Raw genomic sequence first — 16,851 nt, forward strand, 5'->3', positions numbered from 1 at the left:
CAAGAGTATGGTAGGTTAACTACTGACTATAAGTAACTTTGTAACTACATGCCAACTTATTCTAACCCTAACCCTACTAGTCTACTAATAAATCTATTAACACTCCAATGGGAGTTAGTAGACATGTGCAACTGTACTGATAGTCAACAGAATGTGTTCAAGGGACCATTAAAATAAAGTGAAACCAATATGGTCTAACCTAAACTGATAATTATGACAACACTGTTGCTGACAGTGAACATAACATGAGGTTTTACTGGATATGCAGTGATTGTTTCTGTCTTCCTAATGCTACCTTCTGCCTCTCTGTTTTGCTCTTGCACACAATCTACTTCATGCCTTCTGTCCTCTGATTGATAGTTTATACTTTTTTTATCAAATAAAGTATTTTTTGCTGAGAAATGATTAATGATTCATGATTATTATAAATGAATGTAAGAAACATTCACTGGACTGAAGCAACTGGGTTTATTGATTATTAATCCACCATTTGTTAATGTTAAAAAAATGAATTCTTCTGACATTTTTTCATGTTAATATAAATGTCAAATATGACGCAATAGGCTTTTGGGGAACATTTTCCATCTCTTAATTATCATTGATTTGCACTGAATTGCATATGAGCCATAAAAGCGATGTATAAATATGATACTCAACAAAAAAAAAGACACATATGCATGCATATACAAGTTTGTATCTGTTTTTTGTTGAGTATCACATTACACACACACACACACACACACACACACACACACACACACACAGCTTTTCTGGATCATATATGCAATTCTTTACATAAAAAAATGGTGTATTAATAATCAATAAACCCCAGTTGCTTCAGTCTAGTAAATATTTCTTACATTTACTTTATAAACATAATTAAAGATTTTCTGAGCAAAAGGACCTTACTTAAAAAAATAAAATAAAAACATAAAAACAATCAATCAGAGGACAGAAGGCATGAAGAAGATTGTGTACACGATGTTTATCAGCAAAGTTTTGGTCATATTGATCATTTATAGGCCCTAGAAATTTGCATATTAAATTTGATACAGTAGGCTAATATATTCATAAATAGGCATTTACTTATTGTTCAACCGAATTTTACAAAGAATGTTTAGTTAAAGTTATGAGAGAATAAATGTTTTAAAATTCGTATTAAAATCTTGTAACATGCATTGCCAAACCAGCATTCTTTTTTTCCAATTAATTTAAACTCCCAAAGGGGAAACGTGTCCTGGGAGATACAAACATTTACAGGCAGATTATGGAAAATGGAAAAATTAAAACCATCAAATTTCAACATAAACATAATAAGCTAACACTTAACAACAACTCTTCAAACATGCAAGTCTCCTCAAATATTGTAAATATGTGAAATGTATCACTGAAGGCGAGTAGATTTCCCACTACAGGTCATGTTGTTTTTAAATGCTGTCCATGAGCTAAACAGAGAATGTATGAATGAAGTCACCAGATCTAAATATTCACAACAAACACCATTTCAACATGAAAACTGAGAAATTAAACCAACACTTTCCCTGCTTATCTCAGGATACATCGCCCCTTTTAGGGTTAATTTTAAATTAAGAGAATAATTGAAGAGTTCAGATGCAAAAGCCTCTAAGTGCCATCTGAAATTTTCTTCTAGAATGATCATTTTTATCAAGCTCGTATATTTAAGTTCAGTAATTTCACTTAAATGGCAATGAAAATTACCTATTAATTGTCATTTAAGTGAAATTACTGAACTTAAATATACAAGCTTGATAAAAATGATCATTCTAGAAGAAAATTTCAGATGGCACTTAGAGGCTTTTGCATCTGAACTCTTCAATTATATGAATATACTATATGAATTATAAATAATTACAATTCATTTAATATAAACATAAAATTCTTTCACTCTAAACTGCTTTAATTTGGAGTGAGAGATACAGGGGGAGTGGCTTTATTGCATCAGATACATGTCACTTTACTCACAGCTGATTGGTCCAGTTTTGGTTTGTGATCTCGAACACAGAATACATTCATTTTATTCAAGGTCATCCTGCAGCGCAAGTTACCATGGTGATCGAACCCGCTAAAAACCAATCCACCTTCTTGAGCCCGAAAAAATAGAGTTTGCTCAAAATAATCTCAAATTTACAAGGGGAGCAACTGAAACTGGCTTCATGCAACAGGACACAGAAACAGTGGGAAACACTGCTGTAACAAACACCACTCACTGTCATTCTGAAGTGCTCCTGAAGAGCTTAATGAGCTGGTTTAGTGTGTTGGATCTGAACTCTGCTGATAGGTAGATCTCCAGGAACAGTTTTGGGCGCTCCAGATTTAGATTAACGAGATAGACACATGATTTACGTTTCCTGCTTCTGTGCATCAAAATCATACATAATACTGAACTATTCATTCGGGTACGTACATTCTTTCATTCTTTCTCCACAAGAACACAAGTCTGTTCTTAGATCTGAGAAACCACCCAGGAGAACCCCATCACTGCACATTTTGGATGTCTCTCTTGTCTGACAAACACACCTGAGATCTTGGAGTCTTTACTAACGAGCTGATGAGTTGAGTCAGCTGTGTTTGATTAGAGAGACATCTAAACTGTGCAGTGCTGGTGAAACTCCAGGATCAGGGTTGAGAACCACTGAATTATTATACAGGAACATCATTGGGGAAAACACTGTTGAATAACATGGGGAACAGGAATGTCATTGCAGTCAGAGTGAAACAGACTAAAATTATTGAATATAATGAAATATTGATCAAATTTAAAGGATTTTTTTTTAAATGTAAAAATGAACACTGGTACCAGATCATGAGATTAGACATTTGTGTACACCTGTGATTTCTGTGCTGAGATTCAGTGTTTACAGAACATTTTACAAGCTAATTTTAGTCCTAAAATTCTTACTGAGGACAAAGACATGTGTGACTATCAGAGACACAATCTTACCACAGTGTCTCCAGTTTACAGTGAGGATCCTCCAGTACAGCAGAGAGCAGATGAACTGAATCTCCTAGTTTATTCCCCCACAGATCCAGATCTCTCAGGTGTGAGGGGTTTGATCTCAGAGCTGAAGCCAGAGCAGAACAACCTTCATCTGTGACTCCACAATCCCTCAACCTGTAGAGAACAATGACACACTCTTCACTCTCTCAGTTCAGATCAACACGTACAAGTCACAATTCTACACAGACTATTAAATATGTCTAAATTTTCATTGGAGATTTATCACAGTCATAAAAAAAATAATAAAGAAATTCAAAAAGCTTTCAACACATGTTCTTCAAAAATCCCAGTTTATATTGACAGTTTAATAATAGGAGAAACACAGACGAAAGATAATCTTCTTTGTTTGTTAATTATTGATCCACTGATGTTGTGAAGGCTCAAACAAAACCAACTTTTTCAATGATTTCAGACAGCAAGACAGCAACGTAATGTCATCATATTAAAAAAGAACATCACACACCTGACGAAAACATTTATGGACCTTTATTAGGAAACAGCCAAGCAATCAAAATGACATAAAAGTTATAATAGATGAATTAAATGTACTGTTTGTTAAAGGATCCCCCATTATTTCCATTATTTCACTATTTCTAGTATTTGTACTTCACATTTTCATTTAAATGTTGTAATTAGCAAATAATTTTATTTTACCCGTAAAGCAGATTTGTTAAATGACAGCATTGATTAAAGTTTTTATGGGGCAAGAACATTTTTCTAATGGCACAGCATTTTTTATAAGTTAACTGCATCTCCTGCGCTGCAACAAACCACTCTGATAATATCTGCAAATTAATGTACGGCTCAGACTAACTGTAGGCCTACATCAAGTAAGATTACCTAAATGATTAGGTAATTATTACTCTCAGTGAGTAAACTGTGTCTATTATGATAGACAACACAACATTGTAATATTATTTTCAAATGAGTTTTTAAATTATTATTTTAAGTCATTATTGTACCTTATACCATGGTCTGGGTGAATACTCGATTCTGATTGGCTGCAGGGTGTCCATTAAAAAGTGATAGAGGACACCTAGTAAAGGAGTTCTGGTGAAACTGACTGTTTACCGTTCGAAATTAATTAATAAATGCGCTGGCTACATCAGCTGTGAGTAACCATAGCAACAGGCAGCAAACTGAAGGGTTCTATGAGCTGAGCGGACTATAAATATCTCCGGTTGCTAAATAAACCGTTAGGCGTAACCAGGGAAACCAAGTTATTGTTTGTAAAAACTTTCAAACTTCAGGAGCTTGACGGAGGTCGAACGAACCCTTACTGGTTCATTAGGCTACTCTTGTAAGAAAGTAGCAGTGGCTGGAACAGACTTTAAGTATCACCTGCGCTTGAAAAGATGCAATCTAATCCAGTTTACATGAAATAAGATGCTCCCGTTTGAGCTTACGGACCTGTTGCTATGACAGCAACTCCAGGATGAGCTTCGAAGAACCTAACAATCCTGGATCATGTAAAATCGTCAACAGTAAAATCTAGATAACAATAATCCATGTATGAAGAACGGGCCTCTGTTCTCCAGTGCATTGTTATATTGAGTTTGTTATGTTTTTGTAGACTGTAAATGATTTTTGTTGTTTTCACAGTAATATTACTTTATTCTCAACAGTTCTCTACTGTATAACCCGTGTGTAGTGATGATGTGCCTCCAGTGCTCGAAGTGGGCCGGTACGCACCAGCACTTCTATATTTTATGCTGTAGCCTACCCTCACTTTTTCTTGTGTACCGGCACTTCTCACATGTTGCTGGTACCAGAGACGTCACTAGGCCCTTTTTCTACTCAGCCACATGATTTACAAAACCTGCTTCTGTGATTCAAAATGATACATAATATTGAACTATTCATTCAGTCATGGTGATGACTAGAAGTGTGCACTGATATATCAGTGGTCAGGTATGTTTTTTTTTATTACCGGAAAAAGTTAAACAGTGGGGGAGGTGTGAAAATAAGCATATAGGCCTTATGACAAACATTGCCCCAATAAATAGTATTTAGCTCGCACTGACATTTTCTTGAGGTGTTATTTTAATATTTGATTTACTCTTCCCCCGCCATTGACAGAAATTTCCATCATTTGTAATAAAACGCTTCCCCGCCATTGACGGAAACTTCCAGCTTTCCGTTTTTCACTGTTATACGGTAGGGGGCGCTATTACGCATCTTCTGAAAGAGTTACCGAATCTCCTGGTCAAAAAACAGGCGAAGATGAAGCAGAAACATGCAATATCATATGTGACCCGTGCTGGCAAAATGAGTCAGAATGTGTACAGGCAAAACAAGTGAAAAATGGTCGCATTTGAGGTTTTCACAAAAATGAGTTCATTAAGCCCTCATCTAGAGATCCCAATGGTCAAAATAGCAATTAAACATTTAAAAGTATCTTTATTTGTATGTTTTCCTTTGTCCATGAAAAATGCAGTTTTCTCTGCTCGCTTCTCGACGACTGTGCTTTCCCTCAGCACAAGTTTGGTGTTGTTTTAAAACATAGCATTCCAACTTTGTGAATATTCATAGCAAATTCTCGACGGCATGAGTCTGAGCCAATTAGTGGTGGGGGGAAAAATCGATTCTGTTCAGTATCGCGATATTTTGCGCAGGCAAAATTTTATATCGATACAGTAGCGCAAAGTATTGCAATATTTAATTATTAAATTATCTGTTTTACTTTTGGGTTATAGGTCTGTGACGGTGGCGGGTGGCAGTTTTTTACCACTGCAATGGTAATGGACCAACTTCCTGCGGTGGTTGGGGGGTTGTTTTGAAAATTAAAATATTTTTTTTTTAGTGTTTATTCGAGCAAAAAAGTGTTAATTTGAGCAATTCCGTCAAAGATGCAACACAAAGCCTGTAAAGCATTGAAATAAATATCAGTAAATATTGGAAACTTAAATAATATAAAGTTAAATCTATAAAAAAAAAAAAATTATCGTTTAATAGCCTACTTCCACACAAAGACGCGTGATTCCACATGAAGCCTACAGTTCTGCGCTTTGAGAGGGATGTGGGACACAAGGAGGAAAGAGTCAGAGACTTCATGTTTTCTAGGGTACTTGTTGTATAAGGTATGAAAAGCGAATTTAATCTTCCACAAGGGCAAGACATTTAAGCTATGTTTGAAATTGCGCTGCCAGAGAGAGCGAGACTAAAAATCACCCGCGCGTGTGAAACGCGCTTTACAAATAAACTTGACGCGCCTTGCATGTCTAATAACAAGCAAAAACTGTGTTAAAATGAATCTGACGTGCAAGTAAAAATGTAGGCTATCTGTCCTACAACGTTTTTCTACTTTACCACAGTAAAGAATCTGAATATAATAGGCCTAATTAAAAGCGAACCAAGGAAGAAACGTTTATAATCCCCTTAGAAAATCGAGACGTGACTGAAGATTTGAGGGGAAAAAACAAGAGATTACATGCAGGGATGAGTCACGATTTTTGAATATTCGATTAGTTTATTTAATTATAGAATTATAGACTATCGAATAGGTTGTGTAATTATTCTCTAAAATAAAATATCCATGTTTTTGGTGCTAATGCGGTGGTTGCGTGTTCATATAATTACGTTCTGTAATAAGGTCCTGTGTCCTGAATGTTCAAGGACAAAGTTTTTGCACTTCCCTCCTAAGTTGCACTTCAGTAAATGTGTAGAAGATGTTCACAGATTTAATGTGACATTTGAAGTGAGTTGAGCAGTCTTATTGTCCTCATTTTTTGTAATGCCTTTGAATAATATGGGGGACATGAATCGCAATATATCGCAGAATCGAAACGCAATACTTGCTGTATCGCAATATGTTAAGAATCGCAATAATATTGAATCATGGCCCAAATATCACAATACTATCGGATTGTCAAATTTTTGCCAATTCCCACCTCTAGAACCAATGAAATGTGATTTTCAAACTCATACTGATTTAAAAAAAATGATTTTACCCACACTGACTGACACATCCGAAGCGTGCCTCAAAGACGCCTCAGACAGCGCGTGATCCCGATATACTCTTATACCTACACAGAATTACAGTGTTTCAAAATATCTGTCTTGTCGAGTATTCAAGCAAACATAATCTGCTATGTGTTAAGTGAAAATTTGGTTAACTGTTGGGGAAAAACATCTGATGTGTAACATTATATTAGAATCCACAGGAGTAAATCCACAGGAGTTCCTCAGACATCTTATTTTCATTACGGGTGCTGGATCACAAGTATAATCCATGTAGTAGTAAGTAACAGATCCGCACACCGAATAAGCTCCCATTCACAAAATGTATTAGTGACGTTTCGGGCCTCACATGGCCCTTCCTCAGACTAACAGGAAGTGTACAAAAACAGTTGACTTTTAAAGTCTGTATCACGTGACCACACCATCACACAAATTGGATACATCCATCGACATACATTAATATTTACATATTTATACATTGTGTCCAAGAAACATAGAGAATCAAAAAACATTATTCAAAAAACATTATTCAAAACACCCATATTAAGGTAAAAGTCAGATGGACATTTCTATTTAATTTTTTTAGACAATTTTAGACAATTTTCAAACTTGATCAGACAAGTAAAAAAGCATCTGTTATAAACTCAGCATTTCATTATTTTTATACAGAGGCAACAAGCTATTCAAAGAGACTATACCTATAAATAAAACAGAAGAAAAGACTATAGAGAAAACAGCAAAGTAGAGAATCAAAAGACCATATTGTTATTCAAATCATCCATTAATTTAGAAAAGGTCTGATATCAAAATCCTCATTGAGGCCTCTGGGAGCTAAAGTGTTTAATGTGTAAATCCAGAAAAGTTCCCTTTTTAAAAGTAAATTATCCACATTGCCACCCCTGCGAGGACATTTGATATTCTCAATTCCCACATATTTTAAACTAGATATATTGTGTTTTACCTTCATGAAGTGTATGCCACAGGGCTCGATGTCACACCATTTCTAATCGCACTACGATGTTCTGAGATTCTAGTTTTTAATGCTCTAGTGGTCTTGCCTATGTATGACAGTCCACAAGGGCATGTCAACATATAAATTACATTCATAGTAGAGCATGTGATTATCTCTTTTATCTTGTATTTATTTATTTTTTAAACAGCTAATATACGTAATAGACTAGTACGAGCTGATGTACCTTCTTTGATTACACCTCATTTCTTAAACGATCTACCTACAGGTAACTACCCTTGTGGAAGATGCCAACAATGCCATTTTACTTATAAAACGAATACATTCAACCATCCGCATAATGGCAATAAATACAAGATAAAAGAGATAATCACATGCTCTACTATGAATGTAATTTATATGTTGACATGCCCTTGTGGACTGTCATACATAGGCAAGACCACTAGAGCATTAAAAACTAGAATCTCAGAACATCGTAGTGCGATTAGAAATGGTGTGACATCGAGCCCTGTGGCATACACTTCATGAAGGTAAAACACAATATATCTAGTTTAAAATATGTGGGAATTGAGAATATCAAATGTCCTCGCAGGGGTGGCAATGTGGATAATTTACTTTTAAAAAGGGAACTTTTCTGGATTTACACATTAAACACTTTAGCTCCCAGAGGCCTCAATGAGGATTTTGATATCAGACCTTTTCTAAATTAATGGATGATTTGAATAACAATATGGTCTTTTGATTCTCTACTTTGCTGTTTTCTCTATAGTCTTTTCTTCTGTTTTATTTATAGGTATAGTCTCTTTGAATAGCTTGTTGCCTCTGTATAAAAATAATGAAATGCTGAGTTTATAACAGATGCTTTTTTACTTGTCTGATCAAGTTTGAAAATTGTCTAAAAAAATTAAATAGAAATGTCCATCTGACTTTTACCTTAATATGGGTGTTTTGAATAATGTTTTTTGAATAATGTTTTTTGATTCTCTATGTTTCTTGGACACAATGTATAAATATGTAAATATTAATGTATGTCGATGGATGTATCCAATTTGTGTGATGGTGTGGTCACGTGATACAGACTTTAAAAGTCAACTGTTTTTGTACACTTCCTGTTAGTCTGAGGAAGGGCCATGTGAGGCCCGAAACGTCACTAATAAATTTTGTGAATGGGAGCTTATTCGGTGTGCGGATCTGTTACTTACTACTAACATTATATTAGACCCATTGTTACGATCTGCGTTTGTTTCTCCTTTGTTTTGTCCCTCCCTTGTTTGTCTTGGTGTTTTTCTGGGCATGTGCGCGCGCTCTATTTCTTTGAGCGTGTGCGCGCGCTCTTTGCTCTTTCTGTCTCCAGGTGGACGCACCTGTTCGGGATTTGCCTGATGGAAGTGACTTGTATAAAACGCCAACGAGGAGGAGAAAGGAGAGCGTCTTCGGATCTTGTGGGCTAACCAGCAAACAATTTGTCTTTTAGTAGCTGTATGTTTGTTAACTGTTGTCCGTACTGTTTGGTCCGTTGTGAGTGAGTAAATACATCATTGCAGTGATTCAGCCGTTCTTTCGTTCTTCTTTATGTTACGAATTCTCTCAGAACAAATATATATTTGTGAGAGGTCGTAACACCCATGCAGTACAGTAGGTCTGAATATATAGTCTTTTTCATTAATGTTAATCAAACGATTGTGGTACCATGGGGGAAAAATTTGAATATATATTGTTCCTATAAATATTTGGTTTTGACTTGGCGTCAGTGGCGGTTCTACATTGAATTACACCCTGGGCGAGACCCCCTTCGAGCGCCCCCCAATCCCCCCCCCTTTCTTGTCCATGATCCATCTCTTATTTGGCACGTACTCGACATCGACAATCAACAGATTTCCCCTGACCCCCTCCATACCAACTGTCACTCACGACGAGTCACGACCAAAAGTCAAGACTAAACCAATTCACCTAGGTGGTGGTGACCAAGTAATCATTTTGTATTACCTATTTTTATTAGCCATGCAGACAATTCAGAAAAACAAAAATGTGCAGGAAATATAGAGCCCTGTATTTATAATATTCTGAATGAAATGTGCGTTATTTGGAAGAAAGTCGAGGTGTGACTGACTTAGATAACTATATGGATCCGCTTCGCGGTGCAGATTTATTTTTTGTATTTTTATTTTCTGCTCGTGCCGGCGGCGCCGCCCCCCCCAAAAATGCCACCCCGGGCGATTGCCCGGTTCGCCCGTGCCAAAAACCGCTACTGCTTGGCGTGTACCAAATTTGGTGTTATTACCAGAGATTTTAAGGTATGGTTGGTAGATGATTTTGTTTTGGAACCTTCAGAAAACGTTTAACTTGATTTTTCTCAAAATTGACTTTGACAATTAAAGTCAAACAGGTGTAGCTCAGTCATGAAAATGTGCTCATTGCGACTCATTTTGCCAGAACGGGTCACATATGTCAGCAGACGCATATGTAAAATCAAAACTGCCTAATGTTACTTGATGAAATGTTGACGCAGGACGAGGTATAGGACTGTGAAGCTTTGGGGGTGTTGTTGGACTTGAACTTCTGAATCCGATCCAGACGTAGTCTGAATATCTAATATCTAAAAATTCTTAAATCAAGATACATAAGCAATTTTTCAGTATACAAGACTTAACATTTTAAGTTATTTTGCTAAATTTATCTTAAATTAAGAATACAAAAAAGAAAAGAAGACAAAAATACGGAGAAAGAAATTTATTTTCTGTAGTGTAGTCCTAAAATTTACATCAAAGCATTTAGTCCAGGGTTCCTCAAATCCGGTTTTGAAGTGCCGCTGTCCTGCAGAGTTTCTCCAACCCCAATTAAAGACGCCTGAACAAACTAATCCATGTCTTCAGAGTTACAGGAAGGAGAGTTTTATCAGGGTTTGAGCTAAACTCAGTAAGGCAGCGGCCCTCCAGTGCCAGATTTGTGGAACCCTGATTTAGTCTTACAGAAGACAATAACATGTCTGACTATGATATACAGTAGAAGATCTTACCAGAGTTTCTCCAGTTTACAGTCAGGATCCTCCAGTACAACAGAGAGAAGCTTCACACCCGGATCTCGTAGTTTTCTATTATTCAGATTCAGTTCTCTCAGTTGTGAGGGGTTTGATCTCAGAGCTGAAGTCAGAGCAGCACAATCTTTCTCTGTGACTCCACAATCACTCAAACTGTAGAGAGATGAAAATCATACTTGGTAAACACTATGAACTGAAAACAAAAAGCAATAGAAAATAGAGAAAAAATAGACAATTTGTGGATGGAGTAAAGAAAACACTGCACTTGTTCACCAATGGATGGCATTGTCTCAAAATTACTCAGGAACCTTGAGGTAATGGTGTCACAGATTACAATTGGAGAGAGTTAAGTGTGAATAAAAGACAAATGGGACATGGTGTGGACTCAGGATAACAAACTCTCAGTGTGCAAAAGAACAAGATTCTGAACAGACACGACATATACAACATAAAATTAAACCAACTAACTCCTCGCTTTGCTCTAAATGTAAGACTGCATTATTGGGCTAGAATTCTTGGCCTCCCTTGCAGGTGAATAACCAATAAACATGCTATATGAATATTTTATTTTTAGTCCGTTGTTGCCAGGACTTTATATTACTGGATCAGTGATAACTCTCTTTGTCTAGCGTGTAATGAAGACAAATTATTCCCATGACAAGAGTTTTACTACCATCAACTGATATCTCAACCATGATAGCCTTTTAAAAAAAATAACATTTGTGCTTTATTATGTCATATTATACATGCTTTATTATATATATTATGATGTCATATTTATAGATTTTGACCTTTGCCTTTTTAGTCCAGTCTTTGGCTCTATCCAGTTGATGTTGTTTACCTCTATTATAAGAGTTGGGGATTTGTTTGTCTGTTTAAAATGTAATACTTAAAATGTTAATGAAAACCTTATCTAAGTTGTCCAGTTTCATTGTAAAATTTGCAACAATAAAGAATTCACTTTTAACGTGGATCAAATCCATATAAATGGTTTAAGTACTAAATCATGTGTAACATTAAACTTGTTTGTTTTAAATGAATCCTCATGTTGAAGACATTGGCTGTCAGGTGCTTTAACACAAGTTTGAGTCAGCTTGTATTGTTTCCCAATCACATCTCCCCGTCATTATTCACATCAATAAAATAGATTTAAAAAAATCAGAAAAACAATAAAATCAAGTATGCTGCCATATTGCTCCTATTACTGATACAATAAATGTTTGTATGTTTCTTAGATTTATGAGCTTTTTATTTTCTTTTGTTTTAACAGTAAAGTGATAGTTTTCACTGATACTTACTGAACTTTAATCACGGGCAGCAGCTTCTGAAGAACCTTCAGTTTTTCAGCTTTATTGTTTTCTCCAACAAATGTATTAATATCAAACTTCTCCAGACTCTTCTCTGATGTCAACAACACAAAAACTACAGCTGACCACTGAGATGAAGAGAGTCTGGCTTCACTTATTGTTCCAGATTTCAGATACTGTTGTATTTCCTCCACTAGTGACTGGTCACCCAGTTCATTCAGACAGTGGAACAGATTGATGGATTTCTCTGGAGAGTCAATGGTCCTGATCTTCTCCTTGATGTACTCAACTGTTTTCTCATTGCTGTCAGAACTCCTTCTTCTCAGTGTCATTAGTCCCTGAAGGAGAATCTGATGAGACTCCACTGACAAACCCAGAAGGAACCGCAGGAAAAGGTCCAGATGCCCATTTTTACTCTGTAGAGCCTCATTCACGGCTCTCTCATGGAGCTCAGAAAATGAAACATATTCTGATAAATTGAGTTTAAACCAGTCCTTAAACATAGACAACAAACCTGGTTTAGAGACTGGGTCAAATACATTCCTGTTGTTGTTTGTGAAGCAGAGGTGCACATATAAAGCTGCTAGATGTTCCTGAACACTCAGATGAACAAAGCAGAAGACTTTCGCCTGATACAGGCCTGACTCCTCTCTGAAGATCTGAGTGCACAATCCTGAGTACACTGATGCTTCTGTCACATCAATGCCACACTCTCTCAGGTCTTTCTCATAGAAGATCACATTGCCTTTCACAAGCTGCTGAAAAGCCACTTTCCCCAGATTGAGGATCATGTCTTCATCTGTCAGGTTCTTCTCATAGTCCTTCTCATGTTTTATGTTGGACTGAAGGATCAGGAAGTGTGTGTACATTTGAGTGAGAGTCTTGGGAATCTCTCCACTCTCTGCTTCACTCAACATCTTCTCTAGAACAGTGGCTGAGATCCAGCAGAACACTGGGATGTGGCACATGATGTAGAGGCTCCTTGATGACTTCAGGTGTGAGATGATTGTATTGGCCAGACTCTGATCACTGATTCTCTTCCTGAAGTATTCCTCCTTCTGTGGCTCATTGAAGCCTCGTACCTCTGTCACTCGATGGAAACACTCAGAGGGGACGAGATCGGCTGCTGCTGGTCTAGAGGTGATCCAGATCAGAGCAGAGGGAAGCAGATTCCCCACAATGAGGTTCGTCAGCAGTACGTCCACTGAGGCTGATTCACTTACATCACAAAACCTCACATCACTCTGAAAATCCAGAGACAGACGACACTCATCCAGACCATCAAAGATGAACAACACTTTATATTTGTCACTGGATATTTCCATTTCTTTTGTTTCAGGGAAAAACACATGAAGAAGATCTGAAAGACTGAACGTTTTGCCCTTCATCAAATTGATCTCTCTGAAAGGTAGTGGAAATATGAGCTGGACGTCCTGATTCACTTTGCCTTCAGCCCAGTCTAGGATGAACTTCTGCACAGAGACTGTTTTTCCAATGCCAGCGACTCCCTTTGTCAGCACAGTTGTGATGGGTTTGTATTGTCCAGGTAAAGGTTTAAAGATGTCATTGCATTTGATGGGTTTGTCCTCTGTTGCTGCTCTCCTGGATTGTGTCTCAATCTGTCTCACCTCATGTTCATTACAGATCTCTCCACTGTCACTCTCTGTGATGTAGAGCTCTGTGTAGATCTCATTCAGGAGTGTTGGGTTTCCCTGCTTTGCTGTTCCCTCATTCAGACGCTTAAACTTCTTCATCAGATTTGATCTAAATGTGTTCAGGACTTCATGGCTGCAAAATTCAAATTCCATGTTACATGTATTACATAAGTTAAATATAGAGATAAATATATAGAGTAAAATGTCTTATTTATTCTCTGTATCATGACCAAGAACATATCATAATATTTAGGAAATGTGTTAATTATTAATGTGTTTTAATTTTGATCTCAATCTAAAATTCCACACTTTACCTGACACCAGCATCCCTGCTTTCATTAAAGTCCTGTAGTTGATTCATAGGCTGGTCATTCTTCTTACAGACGGGTTTTGTTACTGCTGATCTTTGTGGTGGGATTGAACTGAAACATCATGAAGAGAATCAAGAATCAGACACTGTGATATTGGTGGATTTGTTTTACATCACCTGAATAATTCTATGAACAGTTAATAAGTAAATGCACATTAATAAATCAACTCCTAAAGGGCACAACTGTAATAATACTAAAAACAAAAACTATAAGTTTGACAATATGTTGTATTAAATATTGTACATATTAAATTAAAATAATACATTGTTTATTGATTGCTTATAATTTAACTTCATGCCAGTTGTCAGAGATATTTTAATGGTGAGAATAAAAGTACCGGTAGCAAAATATAAAAAGAGAAATAAACAAAAAACTACAATTACAAAAGTTTTTTAACTAAATCGGCCTCACTATTCTTTTCATAAGAATCAACAGAGTCCTAAAATAGTTAAAACCATCGCATTTCCTTAAAATCTGCTTTAAAGATAGTGGACTCTGTCATAAGAGGCATAAAGGAGGATCTTCAACTGATAACAAAACCTTGTGCCTATTTGGCAATATGTGCAGATGATATGGTCCCAGTTATTATCTGAGTAGAAACAATGTTTTCTACCAACAACATGATTCATTTCATTAAGTTTAATTTTATTACATTGATACCATTTGTTGGTAATTTTTGGAGGACTCTTTTTGGAGGAGGTTATGATGGGTTTGAGGTCAGAATATATAGGGCATTATTTGAGCTCTGAATATAAAGCCTCCACAGCAGCACTGCTGCACATTACCTGGAGTTCCACAACGCCCAGGTACCAACAAAAATAACTACAGTCCATTTAAAATGTACACAAAAGCTGGGTGTTTAAAATAATATAAGCATCTCATTCAATAAAATGCTATATCTGAGTCCAAGCCAAAAAAAATGAACACTTTGTAGATATGTCTCTCTCGCATCAGGTGAAGACAACAATGTCTAGTATGAATATCATAAACGCAAAATACAAAAACACCATAATATAAAAATGCCAATCATGTATTAATAAAAATGTTATAGCTACCTGAGATCAGCCTGTGTATTGTCATTCTTAAAATGTATTGGATGACCCATAGACCAGTCACTCCTCAAAGACACACAGCTGGGCGCTGGTTCTGATCTCTCCTGCTGAACTGAACTATAACAGAACAACGAAACGTAAAAACAAAACGTTTTAATGGAAAGCACTTGAGGAGGGTTTAGACATTGTTGTCAAGAAATTTCCTTTAAAATAATGTATTAAAAAAAATGAATGTCACATTATTTTCTTCAGGAGACATCTTTTTTATTATATAAAAGGTTAATTAATGTGTTTATTCATAGTACCTGCATCCTTTAGAAAAATCTTCATCTCTGGATGTTTGTCTGTCATCCATGATAAAGCTGAACAGTAACAGTCTGATCTCCACTGACTCTGGGTGGAAATGACAAACAAACACAAAACTAATGTAATTAAACATTGTTAAACATCTTTATAATTGATCTGACTAGATCGCGAGAGTTGGAGAAATAGATAGAGATATTTTGATAAATCATCATATACACGATACACAAAATAAACCTCGTTCATTTCCTTTCAGAGAAAATATTAATGTGGAAGTCACCTCGAGTGCGCGACTAACCTTTATCAAAATGTATCTACATAGCCAACCGATTCACAAACTCCTCCATCTGTTCCATCGAGTAGGCTAGCTACACATAAGAAAGGAATCGACTATTTTATTAAAATGGCGAAACATCAGCTTTCTTTTACTTTCGCTATTATCTGTGACGAAAGGGACACGTGATTAAACTTCTGAAGTCACTGTAATGTTGGTTAGTAAGTAAGTGTTTTAATGGTTGCCCTTATTGGCAAATGACTTGAGTTTAATCACCAGTAAGGTTTACAGTTAATAACTCCAGTCAGTTTTGTGTGCTGATAAACTCAAAACAAACATATTTATTACACGGATTATCAATGCATTTGTAGGAGCCACAGCAGATTATTCATACCTGTGTTCGCCAGTAGAGGGCGGTGTGCGCTGTGTAGTGAAAGCGGGTGTGCGAGACAGTCGTGCAGATCAGGTCCCCTGTCTATATCAGTCAGTAATAAAACATTTAAGCGTTCATTAGCCTATTATTCCACATCTCACTTAAATAGAATCTATCTAGCACTACTTTCTTCTTATTTAATAGGCAACTCTAAATCACTTCTACATTCATCCTCTTCTTCACATTCACTAAATAAACTTAACTATATAATGTTGCCTTTGGCTTGCTCAGTTGGGGATATTTTGGGGATATTTAATTTAATTTTATCAATCAATAAATTCCTCTTGAAACAAACTTTGTTGTATTATTTTAATTTAATACTGTGAAGCTGCTTTGATACAATCTGTATTGTGAAAAGCGCTATACAAATATACTTGACTTGACTATAGACCTCACAACATTGACCATGAGGAAGGATCCTTCTTGTTTAGCTCCAGTCTTCTTCTATACACAATTTTTTTTGTGTGTGT

At 36.2% G+C, this 16,851-nt stretch overlaps 1 protein-coding gene across 1 annotated transcript in view; it reads right to left on the reverse strand.

Moving 5' to 3' along the window:
• LOC309510014 (NACHT, LRR and PYD domains-containing protein 12-like) overlaps window positions 1-16,123 on the reverse strand; it is a 49,992-nt gene extending 33,869 nt beyond the window's left edge. Inside the window, exons 1-7 of the mRNA XM_082191150.1 lie at window positions 15,973-16,123; window positions 15,677-15,764; window positions 15,375-15,488; window positions 14,263-14,370; window positions 12,285-14,081; window positions 10,966-11,139; window positions 2,963-3,133 (exon numbers count right to left, since the gene is read on the reverse strand). Of these exons, the coding sequence (XP_082047276.1) occupies window positions 2,963-3,133; window positions 10,966-11,139; window positions 12,285-14,081; window positions 14,263-14,370; window positions 15,375-15,488; window positions 15,677-15,726 (2,414 nt within the window). The 5' untranslated portion in view covers window positions 15,727-15,764; window positions 15,973-16,123. The remainder of the gene's footprint in view (window positions 1-2,962; window positions 3,134-10,965; window positions 11,140-12,284; window positions 14,082-14,262; window positions 14,371-15,374; window positions 15,489-15,676; window positions 15,765-15,972) is intronic.
• Between the last annotated feature and the right edge of the window lie 728 nt (window positions 16,124-16,851).

This window comes from Leuciscus leuciscus (genome assembly GCF_965113295.1).
Source record: "Leuciscus leuciscus genome assembly, contig: SUPER_11_unloc_1, whole genome shotgun sequence".
In the NCBI taxonomy this organism is placed as follows: domain Eukaryota; kingdom Metazoa; phylum Chordata; class Actinopteri; order Cypriniformes; family Leuciscidae; genus Leuciscus; species Leuciscus leuciscus.